Source organism: Trachurus trachurus, assembly GCF_905171665.1.
Source record: "Trachurus trachurus genome assembly, chromosome: 21".
Classification (NCBI taxonomy): Eukaryota; Metazoa; Chordata; class Actinopteri; order Carangiformes; family Carangidae; genus Trachurus; species Trachurus trachurus.
In genome coordinates this window covers 24,394,546-24,412,667 of record NC_139899.1, presented here as the reverse complement: position 1 = coordinate 24,412,667, position 18,122 = coordinate 24,394,546, and the positions used below count along the sequence as shown (strand labels likewise).

Genomic DNA, 18,122 nt, shown 5'->3' with positions numbered 1-18,122 from the left:
TAAGTTTTGTAATATAATTAAATGCCTCACATTGCTCATGTTGATGGCGTTAGCCTTGGCCAGCACAATTTCAGGAGCATCTGGCATGATGTGGACTGTCAGCTTGTCCTTGTCCCAGGCTGAAGTGTAGGCTTGCTGTAGATAAAACACATCAAAAAATTAATTAAATATGACGTCTATGAGATAAATTTATTATTCAAATTGTGTGACCACTTTTTGTTTAAAAATGTTGCACCTTGTTCATGATCTTGTTGTTGGCAGTAGCCAGGGTCAGGTCCATGGAGTCCATCAGCTTGCTGTACTTGAAGTTGGATGGATGAGTGCGGTACTTGTGTTCACTCAGAATGTCACCACCAAGTTTAGCGGTCTCCACTCCGATTGAGCCCATAGGAATCCATCCCAGTCCTTTGACATAGTTGTTCCAATCAGACTTGTAATTACACTGAAACAATGAAAAAAAAACATATTAGTTCTAAAGGTAAGATGAGTTAACTTTTTTTCCCCCTTAAACTGAAAATATAAATGCAGCATATGATGCATATTCTACATCTCAGTGATAGTTCTGGCCCAATAGACACAATTCCTTTAATAAAACTTCCACTGTCACTCACGTCACTTGCGATGGTGTTCATGTTGCGACACTGCTGCAGGTGCAAGTTGTCAGGCAGGAGGAAGTAGTTGTGAGGGATCTTTCTATAACCAGCGTAGGTCTGGACAGTAGAGGCGTGCTTAGCCTGGACGACGCTCATCATGTCCACTGGGGTGTGGTACTTCAGCTTGGCCTTGTGGTAGTCCTTCTTGTAGTTCTTGTCACTCTGCAGCTTAGCCACCTGCATGTAGTGGACCAGCAGGGGGTCGTCCTGGAGGCTGCGGAAGCCAACATGGTGGCCCTTGGCCTTCTCGAAAGCCAGCTTGTACTTGTACTGTGGCATACAAAGACATACATTGTCACTCCCATAGACTGGACTGGTTGATAATATGAACTGTAGCAGCTATATGTTCAATATTCATTCAATATAGGAGGATGTTTTACAACTTACATCACTGGCAATAGTGGTACCAGACTTGGCAGCCAAAATGGGGATGGCGTCACCTTTGAGGTGGTGGCCCTTGTTGGCCATCTCCACCAAACCGGCTTTGTAAAGTTTCTGTGGAAAAGCAAACAGATTCATTTAAATTAAATGAAGTTACACAATTGAAAAATTAAGTTTTGTAATATAATTAAATGCCTCACATTGCTCATGTTGATGGCGTTAGCCTTGGCCAGCAGAATCTCAGGAGCATCTGGCATGATGTGGACTGTCAGCTTGTCCTTGTCCCAGGCTGAAGTGTAGGCTTGCTGTAGATAAAACACATCAAAAAGGAATTCATTATGGCGTCTATAAGATTAATGTATCATTCAAATTTTGTGATCACTACTTTTTGTTTAAAAATGTTGCACCTTGTTCATGATCTTGTTGTTGGCAGTAGCCAGGGTCAGGTCCATGGAGTCCATCAGCTTGCTGTACTTGAAGTTGGATGGATGAGTGCGGTACTTGTGTTCACTCAGAATGTCACCACCAAGTTTAGCGGTCTCCACTCCGATTGAGCCCATAGGAACCCATCCCAGTCCTCTGACACAGTTGTTGTACTCTGACTTGTAATCACACTGAAACAATGAGACAACGTAAGATGGTGAGTGATGTTTTTTTTAACCTTTACCTTCTGTGCAAAGGTGTAAATGATGCACACGATGAATATTCAGTGTGGTTACAAAAGACACGATTCTCTAATGACAAAACCTCTGTCACTCACGTCACTTGCGATGGTGTTCATGTTGCGACACTGCTGCAGGTGCAAGTTGTCAGGCAGGAGGAAGTAGTTGTGAGGGATCTTTCTATAACCAGTGTAGGTCTGGACAGTAGAGGCGTGCTTAGCCTGGACGACGCTCATCATGTCCACTGGGGTGTGATACTTCAGCTTGGCCTTGTGGTAGTCCTTCTTGTAGTTCTTGTCACTCTGCAGCTTAGCCACCTGCATGTAGTGGACCAGCAGGGGGTCGTCCTGGATGCTGCGGAAGCCAACATGGTGGCCCTTGTCCTTCTCGTAAGCCTTTTTGTACTGGACCTGAAAGAAAAAGAAAAATGAATTTGTTATATGTCAAGATAATAAAACAATAACTGTTTAAGTTGCGTGGAAAAAAAGCATTAATCAGCATGTTTAATAGATTTCTGATTTACTTACATCGCTGGCAATATGTCTGCCGTGCTTGGCATGCAGGACAGAAATAGCATCAGGCTTCATGTCGTATCCCTTGGCGATATCTTCCAGCCACTTTTGTTTGTAGTGACTCTGTGGATAAACAGTTGATTGTTACAGACACAGATGTGGACAGTGGATTTATTTTTGTTTGCAATTTTGCTGACTAAACATTGTCTAATGTTGATTTTGATTTAATCTGGTGAGCGATGAACGAACCTCGCTAAGGGTCTGAGCATTGAACTTAGCCTGGAGGAACTCTGGGCAGTCAGCGGGCAGATTGTAGGTGTGCACGAACTTCTCACCAGATGCTTTGTATGCAGCCTAGAGGAGAGAAAAACAACAGTGGATTTTGTAAACATCCTTGTGAGAGAATCTGACATCCATTAACACATCAACATGTTATAATTAGAAGACTCATACGTGGTCCAGCGTCTTGGAGTTGGCCAGAGCCAAAGCCATGTTCATGGAGTCACTCTTGCTTGTGAATTTGAGGGTGCTGGGATGTTGGCGGTAGTTTGTCTCATCCAGTGCAGCTTTAGCAGTTTTGGCCAACTCAACATCAATAGAACCAATGGGCACCCACCCTGAACCTTTGACGCAAGCGTCATAATCAGATTTGTAGTGGTTCTGTGGGGATAGAAAGAAACAGTTTACAGTCATCACAGTGCATATTGCTTTGCTATTGTGCATGTAGTCCATTCAGTTATATGAGCGGCGAGTATATTGACGTTAAAACAAACATAGGTGAAAAAAGGCAAAACATACATCACTCTGAATCTCCATCATGTTGCGACACAGCTGCAGGTGCAAGTTGTCAGGCAGGAGGAAGTAGTTGTGAGGGATCTTTCTGTATCCAGCGTAGGTCTGGACAGCAGAGGCGTGCTTGGCGTGGGTCATGCTCATCATGTCCACTGGGGTGTGATACTTCAGCTTGGACTTGTGGTAGTCCTTCTTGTAGTTCTTGTCACTCTGCAGCTTAGCCACCTGCATGTAGTGAACCAGCAGGGGGTCGTCCTGGAGGCTGCGGAAGCCAACATGGCGGCCCTTGGCCTTCTCGTAAGCCAGCTTGTACCTGTACTGTATAGGTTAAAAAAAACAGGTTGTATTATGAATAACAGTACTAAATACAGTAACATTTGAATAGTATTATTAATAGCTAATGCACAACTTACATTACTGGCAATGTCTCTGGAAGACTTGGCTGCAACAATGGAAATAGCATCTTCCTTCACATGATGTCCTTTGAGAATATCTTGACGATGAGCGTAGGTGTAGTAATTCTAAATAAAGAAATCATCAGTGTTATGTCACAGATATAGAATAAAATTAATGTCTATATAGGTTGAAAGACTGTAAAATATTAGAGAAATCTCCAATTCACCTGGCTGATGTTGACAGCATTGTATCTGGCTTGCATCAGTTCAGGGACATCAGGAGGGAGATGGTAAGTGTGCACGAACTTCTCTCCACTGGCCTTGTACTCTTTCTGCAAAATCACATGGAAGACTCTAGTTTATGTCTATTCTGAGAAGGAAGCAACTTGACTAAAACAATGAAATTCACAATATCCATATTACTGTGTTTCCTACTCACCATATTCATGATCTTGGCATTGGCCTTGGCCAGCTCCATGTTCATGGAGTCAGTAACACTAGTGAATTTGATGGTGTCAGGGTGCTGGCGGTACTTTGACTCATCCAGAGCTGCAGCTGCTGTCTTGGCTCTTTCCACGTCCAGGGAACCAATGGGAATCCACCCACTTCCCTTAACCGAGTTCTCATAATCTTGTTTATAGTTAAACTGTGAAGTAAAAGAGTAAAGGGGTTAGGGTTCCTTAAAGAAAAATGAATTTTACATCACTGGAATTGTAGTTAGTGCTGCAAGTAAATTAAAGACATCTCTCTTATAAAGCTTAATCTCTGATAAAACTTCCTCTGTCACTCACGTCACTTGCGTTGGTGTTCATGTTGCGACACAGCTGCAGGTGCAAGTTGTCAGGCAGAAGGAAGTAGTTGTGAGGGATCTTCTTGTAACCAGCGTAGGTCTGGACAGCAGAGGCGTGCTTAGCATGAGCCAGACTCATCATGTCCACTGGGGTGTGATACTTCAGCTTGGCCATGTGGTAGTCCTTCTTGTAGTTCTTGTCACTCTGCAGCTTAGCCACCTGCATGTAGTGAACCAGCAGTGGGTCGTCCTGGAGGCTGCGGAAGCCAACATGGTGGCCCTTGTCCTTCTCGTAAGCCTTTTTGTACTGGACCTAGAACACAGGGCATGTGGCGTTTCTAATTATTGGTTCAAATCAATTAGTAGTTTATGATGCAACAAGTTGTATTGATATAGGGCAGGTTTAAATCATGTCAGAAAACTTACATCACTAGCAATATGTCTGCCTTGCTTGGCAGCTTTCACAGAGATGGCATCGGGCTGCAAGTCATAACCTTTAGCAATCAACTCCTGCCAGGCGAGCTTGTAGTTTTTCTGGAATGACAGATCACAAATATTATTATCAACAAGAAAGGATATGAATACAGTAAGTTTGGCATGGGAGCCAAACTCAGATTCAGGAGTGAAATTAAAAAGTGTGCCATTAAAATATTTATATTTTATGACTTAATGTGAACTCTTATTAGAATTAGGATGCATCACCTCGCTGACGTTGTAAGAATTGCACCTGGCCTGGAGGAACTCGGGGGCATCATGAGGCAGAGAGTACTTCTGAAGAACCTCCTCGAGACCTCTCTTGTAGAACAGCTGCAATGAAAAGAAGACAGTAAGGGCAGAGGTCACTTGCACTGTAACAATACAAACTGTCTTATAATAAAGCAAATTTAACGCTAACACTGAGGACTCACATCACTCCTCTGAAGCTGGTTGACTTTGGCCTGCAGCATGACGGGATGGTCGTCGATCGATGTGAAGGGAACTGTGTCTGGGTGTTGTCTATATTTTCTCTATAAGAAACAGGTAAATCAACATCATCATGTGACACAGTCTTCCAGCCATCAAAGATTCACTTTGAAAATGTCACGAGACTGACGCACACACCTCACTAAGGATCTCTCCTGCTTTCTTTGCCTTTTCCACTTCAATGGAGCCATAGGGGACCCATGGTGTACCTTTGGTTAAGTTGTTGTAGTCCGACTTGTACTCGTTCTGTGTCGCAGAAAAACAAACCAGGAATAATAAATACAGGGTGTTAGAACAAAACTGTCATCCATAAGACTTGTTGTTAAGTCTGTGTCTGTACTTACATCACTCTGGATGATGTTGGCTTTCTTGGCCAGGTCCAGCAGCACGCTGTCGTAGGGCAGGAAGAATTTGTTGCTGATGTTCCTATAACCAGCCATGCTGGCGATCGCCTGGGACTTCTTGGCGGTGGTGACTGACAACATATCCAGTGGGGTGTGGTACTTGGTCTTAATCTTTTCATAGTCCTTCTTATATTCACGCTGTGGAGATAATAGATAAATAAAGTGAAGGGTGATTCATCTGCCTGTACTACTGGCTTTATTATTAGATGTATTTATATTTTTTCATATGAAACAAACAAAAAAAGAGTTATGTTCTTCAGAGGGAAGTTAATGACTTACACTACTCTGGATTTTGGCCACATGAACAGAGTGCATGATCTTGGGGTCGTCGTTGATGCTGAGGGCTCCGACCATTTGTCCCTTGTTCTTTTCATACTCCTTTTTATATTTGACCTGCACCGAGAAAAAAAAAGGTTAAAATAATCAGATTAATGAAAAAATACTGAGCACGACAAGTAACTGAAACACACAAGTAATACTGAATCCAACAATGGCTAGTAGTATCGTAGCATACTTACATCACTGGCGATGTTTGTGTGGGCACGGGCAGCAAGGATCGAGATGGCGTCGCCCTTGACCTCAAACTTCTTGTCTTTATCTTTCTCCCAATCGTACTTGTAACAGTTCTGTGAGGAGAAAATTGTGCCATTCAGGAAATTGATAATATATGCAAATTCAATTCATGTAATTAAAGAGTGGAGTATTACTTACATCACTGAGGTTGAAAGCGTTAACTCTGGACTGGATGAAGAAGGGATAGTCTGGGGGCAGAGTATTCTTGAACTTTATTTCCTCGTACTTGGCCTTGTAGTTCAACTGCAAAAAGGAGCAAAGTGATATAAGATTGAGTTTTATCTAAACATTATTGCATATTTCAAGTAAGTTGTTAAGATTGCTTTTTGATTTTCTGTCACTGGAGGGCAGTGATGTACCAGCTGGGCTCTAACTGAGACTTCACTGTCCCCTTCCCTGCCTCCCCCAGCCCCTTCTCTGATCACAGGGTTTATTCTGGGCCAAATGAATGCTTGTTGCTATTTATACTACAGAGAGATGGTTCTCCAGTTTCCATGGTGCCCACAGAAAGACAGCTGGGCTACGTGGATGATTGGGCACATTTTAAGGTGATCTGCATATCCAGGAGAAATTTGATCCGGACCATTAGCTGATGATTGAAGCGATTCCAGTCAATAAATGGACAATATGGATTATGTTCACTTACTAATGTATATGAACCAAAGACTTATCTATAGGAATTCAAATGATAGAATATTAATCATATTATCATTAATCCAATGCAAGTTTCTGAGATATACCCAACTTATTTTTTTCTTTTAGTAGTTATAGTAGTAGTAATTTATTCGTCCATTCAACAAAACATAAAACATATACACACATAAATCAGTTTTCCATGTTCAATATGGGCGAAAAGGCGTAGGCTGAGCAAAGCTTATTAAAGGGATAGTTCAACATTTTGGCAAATTGGCCCATTGCCATAATCCCTATAGTTTTAGGAGTAGGTTTGTTACCTTTAATTGTTGGTGCAAGCTATTTTTAGAACAGCTGAGCAGAGCCGTGAGCTGCTCAGAGCTACGCTACAGAGGATAATGGGATTTCTTGGTTTCCCTCATCAAACTCATCAAATACACAATCCAACAACTCCAAAACAATAACGAGCCTACTCCTAAAACTATAGGGATTATGGCAATGGGCCAATTTGCCAAAATGTTAAACTATCCCTCTAATGCCTACCCTATTTACATATTTACAGGAAGGAAAGATTGCACAAACGAAACAAAATTGTGAGAAGATTACAAACCGAAGACGGTAAGTAATGTCAAAACAAAACAAAACAAGCAGAACCATTGTTTCAGTAATAATAATTAGCTTACTTTATCCTAATGTTATATATTTATTCAATACATTGATTTTAAAGATCCTTTTATATTGGGTACTAGTTGTACATGTTTTTAATTAATTATCAAGGCTATTCCATAAGTTTACTCCGATAACGGATATGCATTTGCCTTTAGTGTTTGTCCTTGCTTTTGGTCCATGAGTGATACTTACGTCACTTAGCTGTTTGGCGTTGATGGCGGCTTGAACCTGAACTGGCGAATCCACCACTTGTGTAAACTTCACTTTGTCTGGAGGTTGCCGGTAAACTTTCTGTAAACCATAACAGTAAAAATGATTACAGCATTGCTCATATTTAGGTTAGACATATGATTATACATTATTATTACTATTGCAAAAAGGCTACTCACGTCGTTACATTGTTGAAGTTTCTTCGAAACTTCATATTCAGGCGTGATTGTTTGGGGGTAGAAGCATCTCGTTTTGATGTCTTCATAGTCGGCTTTGTATGCTTGCTGCAAGATAATTGTGACGATACAGTAGGTTCAACAAAGGATTTAATCAGTTCTTGCTGAGGGGATTATACTTTTCAGAAATGGAAATGAACATGTGGAGATTTACCTCGCTCTTCATTTCCTCGACTTTCTGGCAGTGAAGCATATAAACATCTTCATAGCTGCCAACGTAGTGGCCCTTCACCTCATTGTCATACTTTTCTTTGTAACGTGCCTAAAAAAAGGGGAAATCAAAATGTGTTAAATTAAAAAAAAAACTGTATAATTGATGTGTGTAAAAAAGGAAACCTTGCATCTCATAGAGTAGTCTTACATCAGAGAACTGTTTAAGTACTGAATCCATCTGAAACTTGGGCGTGTCACAGTAGTTGATGCTGGAACCCCTGGATTTCTCATAGTTGGCCTTATATACTTTCTGCAAAGGACATAAGAAACAAATAGTCAATAACTCAAATAAGAAAACACTCAACAATGCATCAACAGCTAAACTAATCAACACATTAAATCCTTTTTGGCATCAGCTATCCCACTCATACAACAATTAATATTGAGGGGCTTTATGTGAGGACTTACAGTCACATTCATGGAGGAACTATCTATCTATCAGACATGCAAACCATTGATGACACATTGTTATACTGTATATACATTTGTTTCCCTAAAATATCATCTATTATTTAAATTAAAAAAAACAGAACAGAAACAAATAATAACTCCTTTCTCCTTTCCAGACACCTACATCACTGAGGATGGTGCCAGCGTATCGGAGTTGCCTGAGGAGAGGATTCTCGGTGGCAGGAAGCGTGTTGTAGTCACACTGCGCCTTCGACTTCTCATATTCCTTCTTGTATTGGACCTAAAGAAACAAACAAACATGTGGAGACCGGTGTCAGTAAGAAGAGAGAACAAAGTGTAACCACACGGTTGATACACTGATAACGTTTTCCCAGAATTATGTAGGTTTGTATTGTGTGTGTGTGTGTGTGTGTGTGTGTGAAAGTGTGGGTGGACTGATTCTTCGCACAGTTTGATATGTTGTGATTGGAAACAGGTGAAACGACGCCACTGAATTCGTGCAGTGACTGTGAAGCAGACGTAGACCTCTCAATCACGCAGTGCATGTGTGGGCACGAAACAGAACGCGTCAGAGTGGATTCACTGCGTTGACTCACACTCCGCTCTGGGACTGGGGTCAACTCTCTGTCGTGTCTTCCACATGAGATAGTACACATAAAAATACTCCTGATACCTTAATGTGTATGTGTGTGTGTGTATGTGTGTGTGTGTGTGTGTGTGTGTGTGTGTGTGTGTGTGTGTGTGTGTGTGTGTGTGCGTGTGTGAACTCACCTCACTAGCAGCAATGCGAGCCTTTTTGTTTGCGTCGTAAACCGGCGTGGTGGTTTGCATGAAATAAATTTGGTCTTTCGTATCCTCATGATGTTGCGTGTATTTTCTCTGTGAAGAAGACGAGACTCACAGTTAAGAAACAGTAAAATTACACCAAAATAATACTATTTTGAAAAGTCCTGTTTCCTGTTTTTCCAGCTCTTACATTGCTGAGGTTGTCCATCGCCACCCTGGCCGTGGCCACGTCGAAGTAGGGCGTCTCACACCACTGACCCCTCACATTCTTATTGTAATCTTCCTTGTACTTAAGCTGTGGAGAACGAACAATAATCAACATTAGACGACTGATTTCGAAGAGGATTTTGCTGTAGAGTAATGTATGGAGGATATACGGATAATAACAACACACTATATCTCTTCACATGTTTGATAAAACCACTTTGGGAATGACTGGAATCCCTGTAATTCAGACCTATTGTTAGCCTCTCCCTCCCAGCTTAGCATGGTCAGTAATATCAGAGAGCAGGTGGCCAGTTGCCCCAAACAGTGACTTAGTGCCGGTTGGTGTCTGAGGTCACTGTTTCCATGTTAGCACACTGTGAAGAGGGCAGATTTGTGCCTCTAAAATGTCATTTCAACTGATAATCATGTTCCTAATTAGCACAGTGATGAGGCGTTAATGTGAAACAGTGGATTCCTGCTAATCCCTGTTAATTTTAATAGAGAATAGGGCTCTGAAAATGTATAAACACTTGCCTTACACTTTCATTTTACATCTTACACTGAATATAGTTTTCAGGAAGCACTGCTTTGTTCAATTGTCTAAGTAATTTGTTGACATAAAGAGCCGGTTTAAAGCGGTGTTGCTTACATCGCTGCGCTGCTTGTCCACTTTCCTAGCCAGCTCCATCTCAGGAGGATCGGCCAAGGAGGTGTACTTGGCCTTGCGCTCATGGTGTCCCTTCTTGTAGATAATCTGTGGAGGCAGACGGGCAGGAGGAGGAGGTGAAATTTACTGAGGTGGTTAATTCCTCAACATCAATAGCTGACCTCAGTGCACAGATTGTATCAACATCGACTGGTGACTTCCCCTTTATCAGCAGAAAAAGGTTCAAAACAGTTGTGGTCAAAAAGGAAAGGGGGGGTGGGGGCACAAATGGTCATTTTAATAGCCTGCACTGTGAATGGAAAAGGCTTCATATGATACATTTGACTCAGCACAAACAAATAGACCCTGAAAAATGAAAGAAATTGATTGATGCTGAATGGCAAACTGCAAAGTCAGTGTAAGGCATGAAGAGCTCAGGTGAAATAAGAGCACAAAGACACAGCTAAACTCATTTCTACAGAATTAACTACATGATAATCAACAGTGTTGTTTATTAGTACACTTAAAGAAACAGTAGCAATCGGGGTCAGATCCTATACATTTTATTTTGTAAATATGTGTATATCTTATTTTATGTCAGTATACTGTATGTAGATAACCAGATGAGAACGTCTGTGTTCAGGTATAACCAGTGTTTTTTACTTCCAATATTGCAATCCTGCTCATTGATGCAATATTGATCTGTGATCAGTGATATGATGTGACAAATGTAGATTTACACTGAGGGTTTTTTTTTTCTTAAAAATGATGGTGAACTCTGAATACACTGATCATTATGGGCTGTTCTTGGAGGGTTGGTATGGAAATAAAGGTGGAGGTGGACTGGGTGCAATACAGGGATCTGTTTACTGGAAGACTACTGTACCTGTGGACAGTGGATTTCACATGGGACAATGAATAGACATGCAGTAGTGTTGTTGCTTAACATATTGACCATGGACTAATTTTACCTGTCGTGGACTGCTAATGTACTTATTTTATTGTTTTTACTTTATGTTTTATTGTCAAAATAAGATTGTGTATCTTAATTTTGCCTTATTTTCTGCTGGTTTTCAGTTTGGTGTTGTAAAAAATTCAAAACTCAATAAAATTTGAATCATACATTTAAAAAAAAAAAAAAGATGTACTCCACTTACGTCACTGAGGACCTCCTGAGCCTTGGCCACCCTGCGCAGCTCGGGGCTGTCGCTGTAGGGGTAGCACATGGTCTTCTCTTCGTCCCACGCCTCCGTGTAGAGTTTCTGGACACGGTGTAAAGTTGAGTTGACTGTTACTCATAATATTTTTATTGTACATGAGATAGATGTTATTTTAACATCAGCAAAAATCACTGTTTTCAGACATTAAACTCTTTCTCTGCTTGAACGCCTCCATGCTTACTTTGCTGTAGTTAGCAGCGTTCTTCACAGCCAGAACCAGCTCAGGAGCATCAGGAGGCAGCAGGTACCTGTCCTTAGTCTCATCCCACTTCTGTCTGTACAGGACCTGGAGGGGAATACCAACAACACTGGTGTTAAACAGTCACACGTTCACATTTTATAGCCTTTTGTAAATCGATACGAGTTGAGATAACTCACCTTGCTGATCAGTTCAGACACATGCTTGACGTGGGCGATCTCTCTGGCCTCACCATCGTACATACTTCCAGTCCTGGCCTTGTTTCCCTCCATGCGGTATTTAACCTGATGATGATGATGATACATGTGATTACTTAATATGTTATCTTTTTATTTTTCTTCTTTACCTTTATTTTGCCCAAAAATGAATTAGTTCAGCACCTCCGCTCCACACTCGTACCATCACAGTTAGCATTATTCTGCCTATAGGTCTGTTTTATTCAGTAATATTACAAATGAATTACTATTAAGCTTCAAACATTCATCCTTAATTTCTAGATACGGTTTCACCACAGGCCTCGTACCTCACTGAGCTGCTCCTGAGCCTTCCTGATGCGGATCATCTCAGGGCTCTCAGTGGTGATGGCAGGAGGCTGGCCTCTGGACATGTCATAAGCATGACGATACTTGTTCTGCAGAGCAAATATTGAAATGAACAAATCTACACCAACACTTAAAATATTATATATGATGAGTATATTCCAGTAAAAAGGGATTTCCATGATTTAAAAAACAAACAAAAAACCTTTATTTCTGCAACCAAATGGTGTTACTTACATGACTGAACTGGTCCAGCATCTTCTGGCTGTGAGCCAGGTACGGAGTCATGAACTTAGAAGTATCCACCTTGACCTTCTTCCTGACTTTCCTGGTGGGCAATCCAGACTGGAGGGGGGGGCATGGTACAATTAATCACCCACTTCACTTTACACTAAACATACTGCTTGAAGAAGTGAAACTACATCCATGTGCAACAAGGCAGTCGCCAAAGACACTGATTACTTGAGGTGTGTTGTAACTGTGATGCAAATGTTTTGATTAAATAAAGATCTAATCTTATCCAGGTGATAAGAAAACTTGACACCAAACTGATCTCAGGCCTGTGTGAGTAGTAAACCTCTAACACTTTTCACTCACCTTCAATAACTTGTGTGATTCAAGTCAGCATTTAAAGGGATATGGAGTGAATGTATTCTACATGGAAGCTGAGTTAGAATAATGTCTTTATTATGTACCGAGATACTGTCAGATGAAGGGTCAAGACAAAGAGACAAAGCAAAACGAAAAAAGCTGAATGTACAGTATATACAATGTATATATGAGTGCATTGTGCTGCATGCAATGTCAAGCTGAGGGGCGCAGTATTTCATCTGCTGGGCAGTGAAGCCACAATTAAGTAAATAGTTCAGAGACAAGACTGGCTTTTGAAATTGTAAATGCTGAAAATGGTCATGCAGATTTAAAAGAATATACAATTTGTAGCATAATTTATATTTTTGAAGCCTTAGAGATAAAAGACACTACTGTATGTCCTCCAATGAAATGACCAGACAGTAGATTATCCATACAGGCATGCAGACAAGGAGGGGGATGCACCATTGTCAACACAAGGGAGGGTATATCCCGCACAGTTTGAGCTGTTGTCTCTTGGGAGGAGGTGCTTTACCTGAAAGGACTGAGTCGTGTGCTCAGTGACAGTCGCCGTTCTTATCTGCTCAACATATTACAAATATAGGACAAACTCTGTGGTTTCAAAACTGCCAGGACAAAGTGATGGGAGAAACAGCACAGTAACTTCTGTTGGATTGAGGGTGATTTTTCCACAGCTCTGGTGTTTTTTTGTTTTTTTTTAATTACTGTGGCTGACACTTCTGGTATAACAACATATAAGTGGGAAATCGCTCTACGCTTGCATCACATTAATCGGCGTCATGTCAAACGCCCTCAAACAGCAGCGACTGCAATAAAAGCAGAGATCATCGCCATCAGGGACTTTTCTTCTAACCTGTAATAAACTGATTCACTCTCTGCTCAAATAGTGTCACTAACAGAAAGATCAAACCCTCAGAGATGAGTTTTCTGTTAAGTAATTGTGACAGCGGTTTAATTAAGCCTGTGTTCTGCAGAGGAAAAGAGGAGCATTAATATCTCCTGTGTTATGTGAGCCTGACCGCGCTCTAAATCTTTGATCCCCTCACCAAGTCTATAAACACCCGGCGCTCACATGACAATAATTCTATTCTGATTTGTCATTGTCCCCGTTATCAGTTGCTACAGCACACGGCAATACACAAACTGTTTACACAGCTTTATCTTGTCAATGCCAACAACAGCTCTCTTGGTTTTTAAAGGGCCTCTTCACCCAAATTACTAAAATATATTTCCAACACCTGGCCAATGCTGATAGTTTGGGTTTTCTGCCTTAACTATATCACAGTGGAGGTGAAAAGAGCTAATAAATGTTGTTAATTTAAATACTCTACAATCGATTTTTTTTCTTAGGAACTAGTCTGATAAAATCTTGATTGCTTATCAATGGATAAACCATGGTAGTAGTAGTTCTTCATCCTTGTTTACTACTTCCAATGATATTCTTGAACGCTTTTGAGCACTACAAATGAAATCCCATTCATTTCGATTGCGCTGAAGCTGGCTGAGAAATATCTGGACATTTAAAACCAAATGTTTATGCATATTTATATTCCACTTGAAATAAGTACCACTTGTGGATATGGGATAAACCGTCCATTTATGGGTACTAAGGTTATTTTCAAGCCAAGTACCTCAAGCTACAGTAAGTGACAGTATTCCCACACATTGCATACTGTTCCATGAATAGCACGTCTAACTTGCAACCTGCCTGAGCTGCACTTCCCTCTGCTTGGGAAGTGAAATATTTACAGTCACACAAGGTTGAATATTAAGAGCTAGGGGGGCTTTGAAAGCTAAATTAATGATTCCTTGAATCTAGCAACAACCAGAGCTGAGAGAAAGAACATCTCAATCATTTTTTGTATCAACATTTGTAAGAGGCTTCGATATCTGGATCTATCAGACAGGAGAGAACCATAGGTGTGTGGATGAGATACTCTATAGCCTGTTATATGTCGCTACAAAGCAATTCAAAAACAACCTGTATCTTACACCCGCCAGGCGGTTTTTCCATGCAATCTCCTCTCCTAAGCAAATTTCTAACTGTGACGTTAGCACACACTCAGAGTGTAATTTACAGCAGCGACTCGTCTCACTTGCTCCTCTCTCTCTCTGACTTTCTCTCTCTTTACTTCTCCCTGTACTTCATCTCTCTGCCAATGTGCCATAGATGTCCACTTCTAAATTTGTCTGAATGCCAGACAGAGAACTCTACACTCCTCCCCTTATTGACCGCAGGAGTTAAGTCATTTTTAAGACGATATGAGGAAAATACTAATGTATATAATGACTCATGTCATGATGTAGATCACTGTTAGATAAAACTATTACTCATTATGTGTTAGGTCTTTCTAGAAGTCTTGTGTGTCATTATGTGTCCTTCGGCATATCCATGTTTTCATATCTGACCTGCAGCTCTATGTTTCTCCCCATTCTGTAGACTAAATAAGAAGCCATCTTACTTTTTTTACTCAGAACAATGTCATATTTCTCCACAGTGTAGATGAAAGTGCTCGTGAAATCAGAGTGTATTGAGTTGGCAGCTATCTGTTTGTCCCGCCTCCCAAACGATTTACATCTTTGCATGTAAAGATGGTAAATCCATTTGATAAAGCTGATATGTTATATGGGAGTTAAATGATAACAGCTGATAGATTTGTAATATCATTCAGACTCCCCTATGAGATATCAACGAATATTAAGTAGGAACAAATACAAGGCAAGCTTTAATCCTATTTCACAAGGAAATATGGGATTAAGCGGTTAGCCTTCTGCTTTCACTCTTCCATTGGACACTGACAGGGAGACCTTCAACAACACAACACAACACAACACATGTAACACACAAAAACATCCTAAAATACAAGCAGGTATGAGATGTCACCACATAACCTGGAGACAAATATTACTGGGGATTGATGATGAATCCAAAATTATATGTTTTAAGTGAAATGTGAAGAAGAATTTTTTAACAGGGCACTTGCAGAAAAAGACAAAATGGTCATTTCTAGAAACTGGCACAGGCCCAAATTGTATGTAATCCTATCCTGCACTACCTTTGCTTCACAGGGTGGGTAACGTCATGATTTGAGAAGCATTACAACACCGTATTCAATAACGGGTTAGATATGTAGGAGATAGTAAAAGACCTGCTGCAGAATTACAGCTACACTAATGCTGTAAATGAATCTGCAGTAATCTGTTGTGTAATGATTACATCACTGGAGTCCATTTATAATGTTGTGGTCCTCTATAAAGTATATAAAGCTCAGGTAAAACTACCTACACTTTTCTTTTCTTTTCTTTTTTTTTGTAAAGGACTCTGGTAAAAAATATTCTCCCCTCAATTTGAAATAGTTTTGATTTATAGTTGGCTGTTAAGGGAAATCCAGGACTTAAAACCCTTTAGGAGGTATCTGCCTGAAACAGGATCCACCAGCAGACAGGGGCGACTGGTTCCATGAACTGCTGACTGGATCATCACTGACTTAACTATTCATAGGGCCTGCCACTGGACCTGCAGACCCAGTGGATTACTTCAATCTTCTGACTCAATTGAAATCATAAATATATATATCAATATATAGTAATGAGAGTACAAAAAAAGCAGTTGTGTGTTTTACGACTAATGTACCAAAACACAGCGAGAACATGTCTACTTACCTCTTGCACAGTCTCCTCCACCTCTTCCTCCTCCTCCTCCTCATATTCCACATACTCCTCCACAACTGTCGTCATTTTGGGACGGTTTTAGAGCAACTAAAACCTACAGAAAAACACACAGATGACATTTTGATGTGTTCACTTTAAACTCTGAATCAACAACATTTTGGCCTCATAAAATGAAAATTAAATCTAAAGGGGAAGCGTACAATCCGACAGCGGAGCAAATTTATCCTCAATGTCTGTCTGCGTTAGGTTAGTGGCACCAAATGACAGTTTCATTCAAACAGCATATGCTGCGGAGAGACGCCAAAGGACGACTGCACTGGAGATATTTTAGGATGCTTAGAGCCAACCCCCCGCTGAACCCGTTTACCTCATTCAAAAGGAGAAATTATAATAAACAAGCACACACATGCTATAAAAGAATACAAAAGCAACAAACTGATGTTCAAATCAATGTGCATGCCATACCAGCGAAAGATTCCTGCAGTATTTCCTGACAGTAAGAAGGCCTCACTTGCCATCCACTAGGGTCTCAAACTGCTAGTCCGACTTTGTGATTTGCCCCCAGTCCTAAACAAAGTGATAAAAATGTGTGAAACACCTCACAGACTGTGCCACAAGTGTAAATCAATAATCACACAGGGAGAAGGGCAGATTAGGAAGGTGAGACACTGAGTGCATTATAACAGGCCTCTCTGCCTTTGAATGTGAGACAGCGACCCCTCCTCCTTCACTTGCCACAACACAGCTCAAAGAACTGTGCCTCCTGGCTGAAGGTTGGCGACAGCTGCCCAACTGTGCTTCAGCTATTTGACATGTAAGCTAATGCCACAGCCTGATTGGTTGACTCTGTTTAGCAGACGGAGATGCAATGCCTTCTGAGGGTGCAGGTTAAATATAGGATGGCATACTAACTACCCTTTTTTAGCACTTGATTGCCCTCTCTTTGAATTAAAATGTTAATTTTCTCTGTCAAGGAAAGTAGAGAAAAAGGTAGAGCGGTTGAGGTAGAAGGACAAAATAGCCAGGTAGGTGCCGAGCAAAGAAGACAGACGGGCCAGACTGTAGCAGTAGCTGTAATTTCAGAAACATCCAAAGGTAGGCCCGGTCTGATCTTGCTTGAGTCTTGCAGCTCTGAATTTGGTTTGGTTACTCCCGTCAAGGTGCAGCAAAGCCTCCACAGTCCTTATTCCTCAATTAGCTTTAGTCTTCCTGGATCCAGATGGCAGCAAAGAATTGGCATGGCAACGATGGGATGTCCAAGCAGAAGTAAAGCCATGCAGGGAGGGAGTAGAAAATATGGATAGTTGTGCTTTTTTTTCTTTCTTTCTCCGTTTCTTTGCTTACCAGTAATTTTAAAAGTTAAAGAGTCTCCCAAGCCGCCAAAGCCTCCCCAGCTTCCCTCCAGAGAAACGCTGGGCAACAGCACACAGCTGCGGTTTCTACCCAGGTTATCATGTGGTCGCCACAGCCAATCACAGGGCGGCGCTCTCAGGTTTCAAAATCTAAATATACCTAAGTGATCCTTTCAGAAAAGAGCACCTGTTGGGGCGAATGCATCAGCGGTACAGTTATGAGGAAGGCAGTGGGGCACGCGTGATGGTGGTGGTGGTGGGGGGGGTGTCTTAGGGAAAACAAAAGTAAACCCCAACAGAACCACCCCGTGTTGATGGGTATACGCTGGCTGCGATGTTAACAAATGCTACTCTCCCAGTAAAGGGTTCATAAATAGGTGTGACCAGGGTCA

General features: G+C 41.2%; 1 protein-coding gene across 10 annotated transcripts in view; it reads right to left on the bottom strand.

The window, feature by feature from the left end:
- Positions 1 to 17,820, bottom strand: part of neb (nebulin) — a 61,619-nt gene extending 43,799 nt beyond the window's left edge. For 8 of the 10 annotated variants that reach the window (XM_083996761.1, XM_083996764.1, XM_083996766.1 and 5 more), the window contains exons 1-39: positions 17,723 to 17,820; positions 16,370 to 16,472; positions 13,221 to 13,265; positions 12,332 to 12,439; positions 12,079 to 12,186; positions 11,735 to 11,839; positions 11,538 to 11,642; positions 11,294 to 11,398; positions 10,140 to 10,244; positions 9,474 to 9,578; positions 9,269 to 9,376; positions 8,661 to 8,777; positions 8,235 to 8,336; positions 8,028 to 8,135; positions 7,817 to 7,921; positions 7,620 to 7,718; positions 6,264 to 6,368; positions 6,071 to 6,178; positions 5,832 to 5,945; positions 5,493 to 5,690; positions 5,287 to 5,394; positions 5,094 to 5,192; positions 4,888 to 4,992; positions 4,612 to 4,719; positions 4,187 to 4,498; positions 3,835 to 4,041; positions 3,623 to 3,727; positions 3,414 to 3,521; positions 3,007 to 3,318; positions 2,662 to 2,868; positions 2,458 to 2,562; positions 2,224 to 2,331; positions 1,795 to 2,106; positions 1,442 to 1,648; positions 1,235 to 1,339; positions 1,041 to 1,148; positions 612 to 923; positions 236 to 442; positions 31 to 135 (exon numbers count right to left, since the gene is read on the bottom strand). In XM_083996761.1, the coding sequence (XP_083852887.1) occupies positions 31 to 135; positions 236 to 442; positions 612 to 923; positions 1,041 to 1,148; positions 1,235 to 1,339; positions 1,442 to 1,648; positions 1,795 to 2,106; positions 2,224 to 2,331; positions 2,458 to 2,562; positions 2,662 to 2,868; positions 3,007 to 3,318; positions 3,414 to 3,521; positions 3,623 to 3,727; positions 3,835 to 4,041; positions 4,187 to 4,498; positions 4,612 to 4,719; positions 4,888 to 4,992; positions 5,094 to 5,192; positions 5,287 to 5,394; positions 5,493 to 5,690; positions 5,832 to 5,945; positions 6,071 to 6,178; positions 6,264 to 6,368; positions 7,620 to 7,718; positions 7,817 to 7,921; positions 8,028 to 8,135; positions 8,235 to 8,336; positions 8,661 to 8,777; positions 9,269 to 9,376; positions 9,474 to 9,578; positions 10,140 to 10,244; positions 11,294 to 11,398; positions 11,538 to 11,642; positions 11,735 to 11,839; positions 12,079 to 12,186; positions 12,332 to 12,439; positions 13,221 to 13,265; positions 16,370 to 16,444 (5,265 nt within the window). In that variant the 5' untranslated portion in view covers positions 16,445 to 16,472; positions 17,723 to 17,820. Of the gene's footprint in view, positions 1 to 30; positions 136 to 235; positions 443 to 611; positions 924 to 1,040; positions 1,149 to 1,234; positions 1,340 to 1,441; positions 1,649 to 1,794; positions 2,107 to 2,223; positions 2,332 to 2,457; positions 2,563 to 2,661; positions 2,869 to 3,006; positions 3,319 to 3,413; positions 3,522 to 3,622; positions 3,728 to 3,834; positions 4,042 to 4,186; positions 4,499 to 4,611; positions 4,720 to 4,887; positions 4,993 to 5,093; positions 5,193 to 5,286; positions 5,395 to 5,492; positions 5,691 to 5,831; positions 5,946 to 6,070; positions 6,179 to 6,263; positions 6,369 to 7,619; positions 7,719 to 7,816; positions 7,922 to 8,027; positions 8,136 to 8,234; positions 8,337 to 8,660; positions 8,778 to 9,268; positions 9,377 to 9,473; positions 9,579 to 10,139; positions 10,245 to 11,293; positions 11,399 to 11,537; positions 11,643 to 11,734; positions 11,840 to 12,078; positions 12,187 to 12,331; positions 12,440 to 13,220; positions 13,266 to 16,369; positions 16,473 to 16,843; positions 16,946 to 17,722 lie in introns of all 10 variants that reach the window. The other 2 variants (XM_083996763.1, XM_083996770.1) reach the window with 2 other exon arrangements.
- Positions 17,821 to 18,122: the final 302 nt, after the last annotated feature.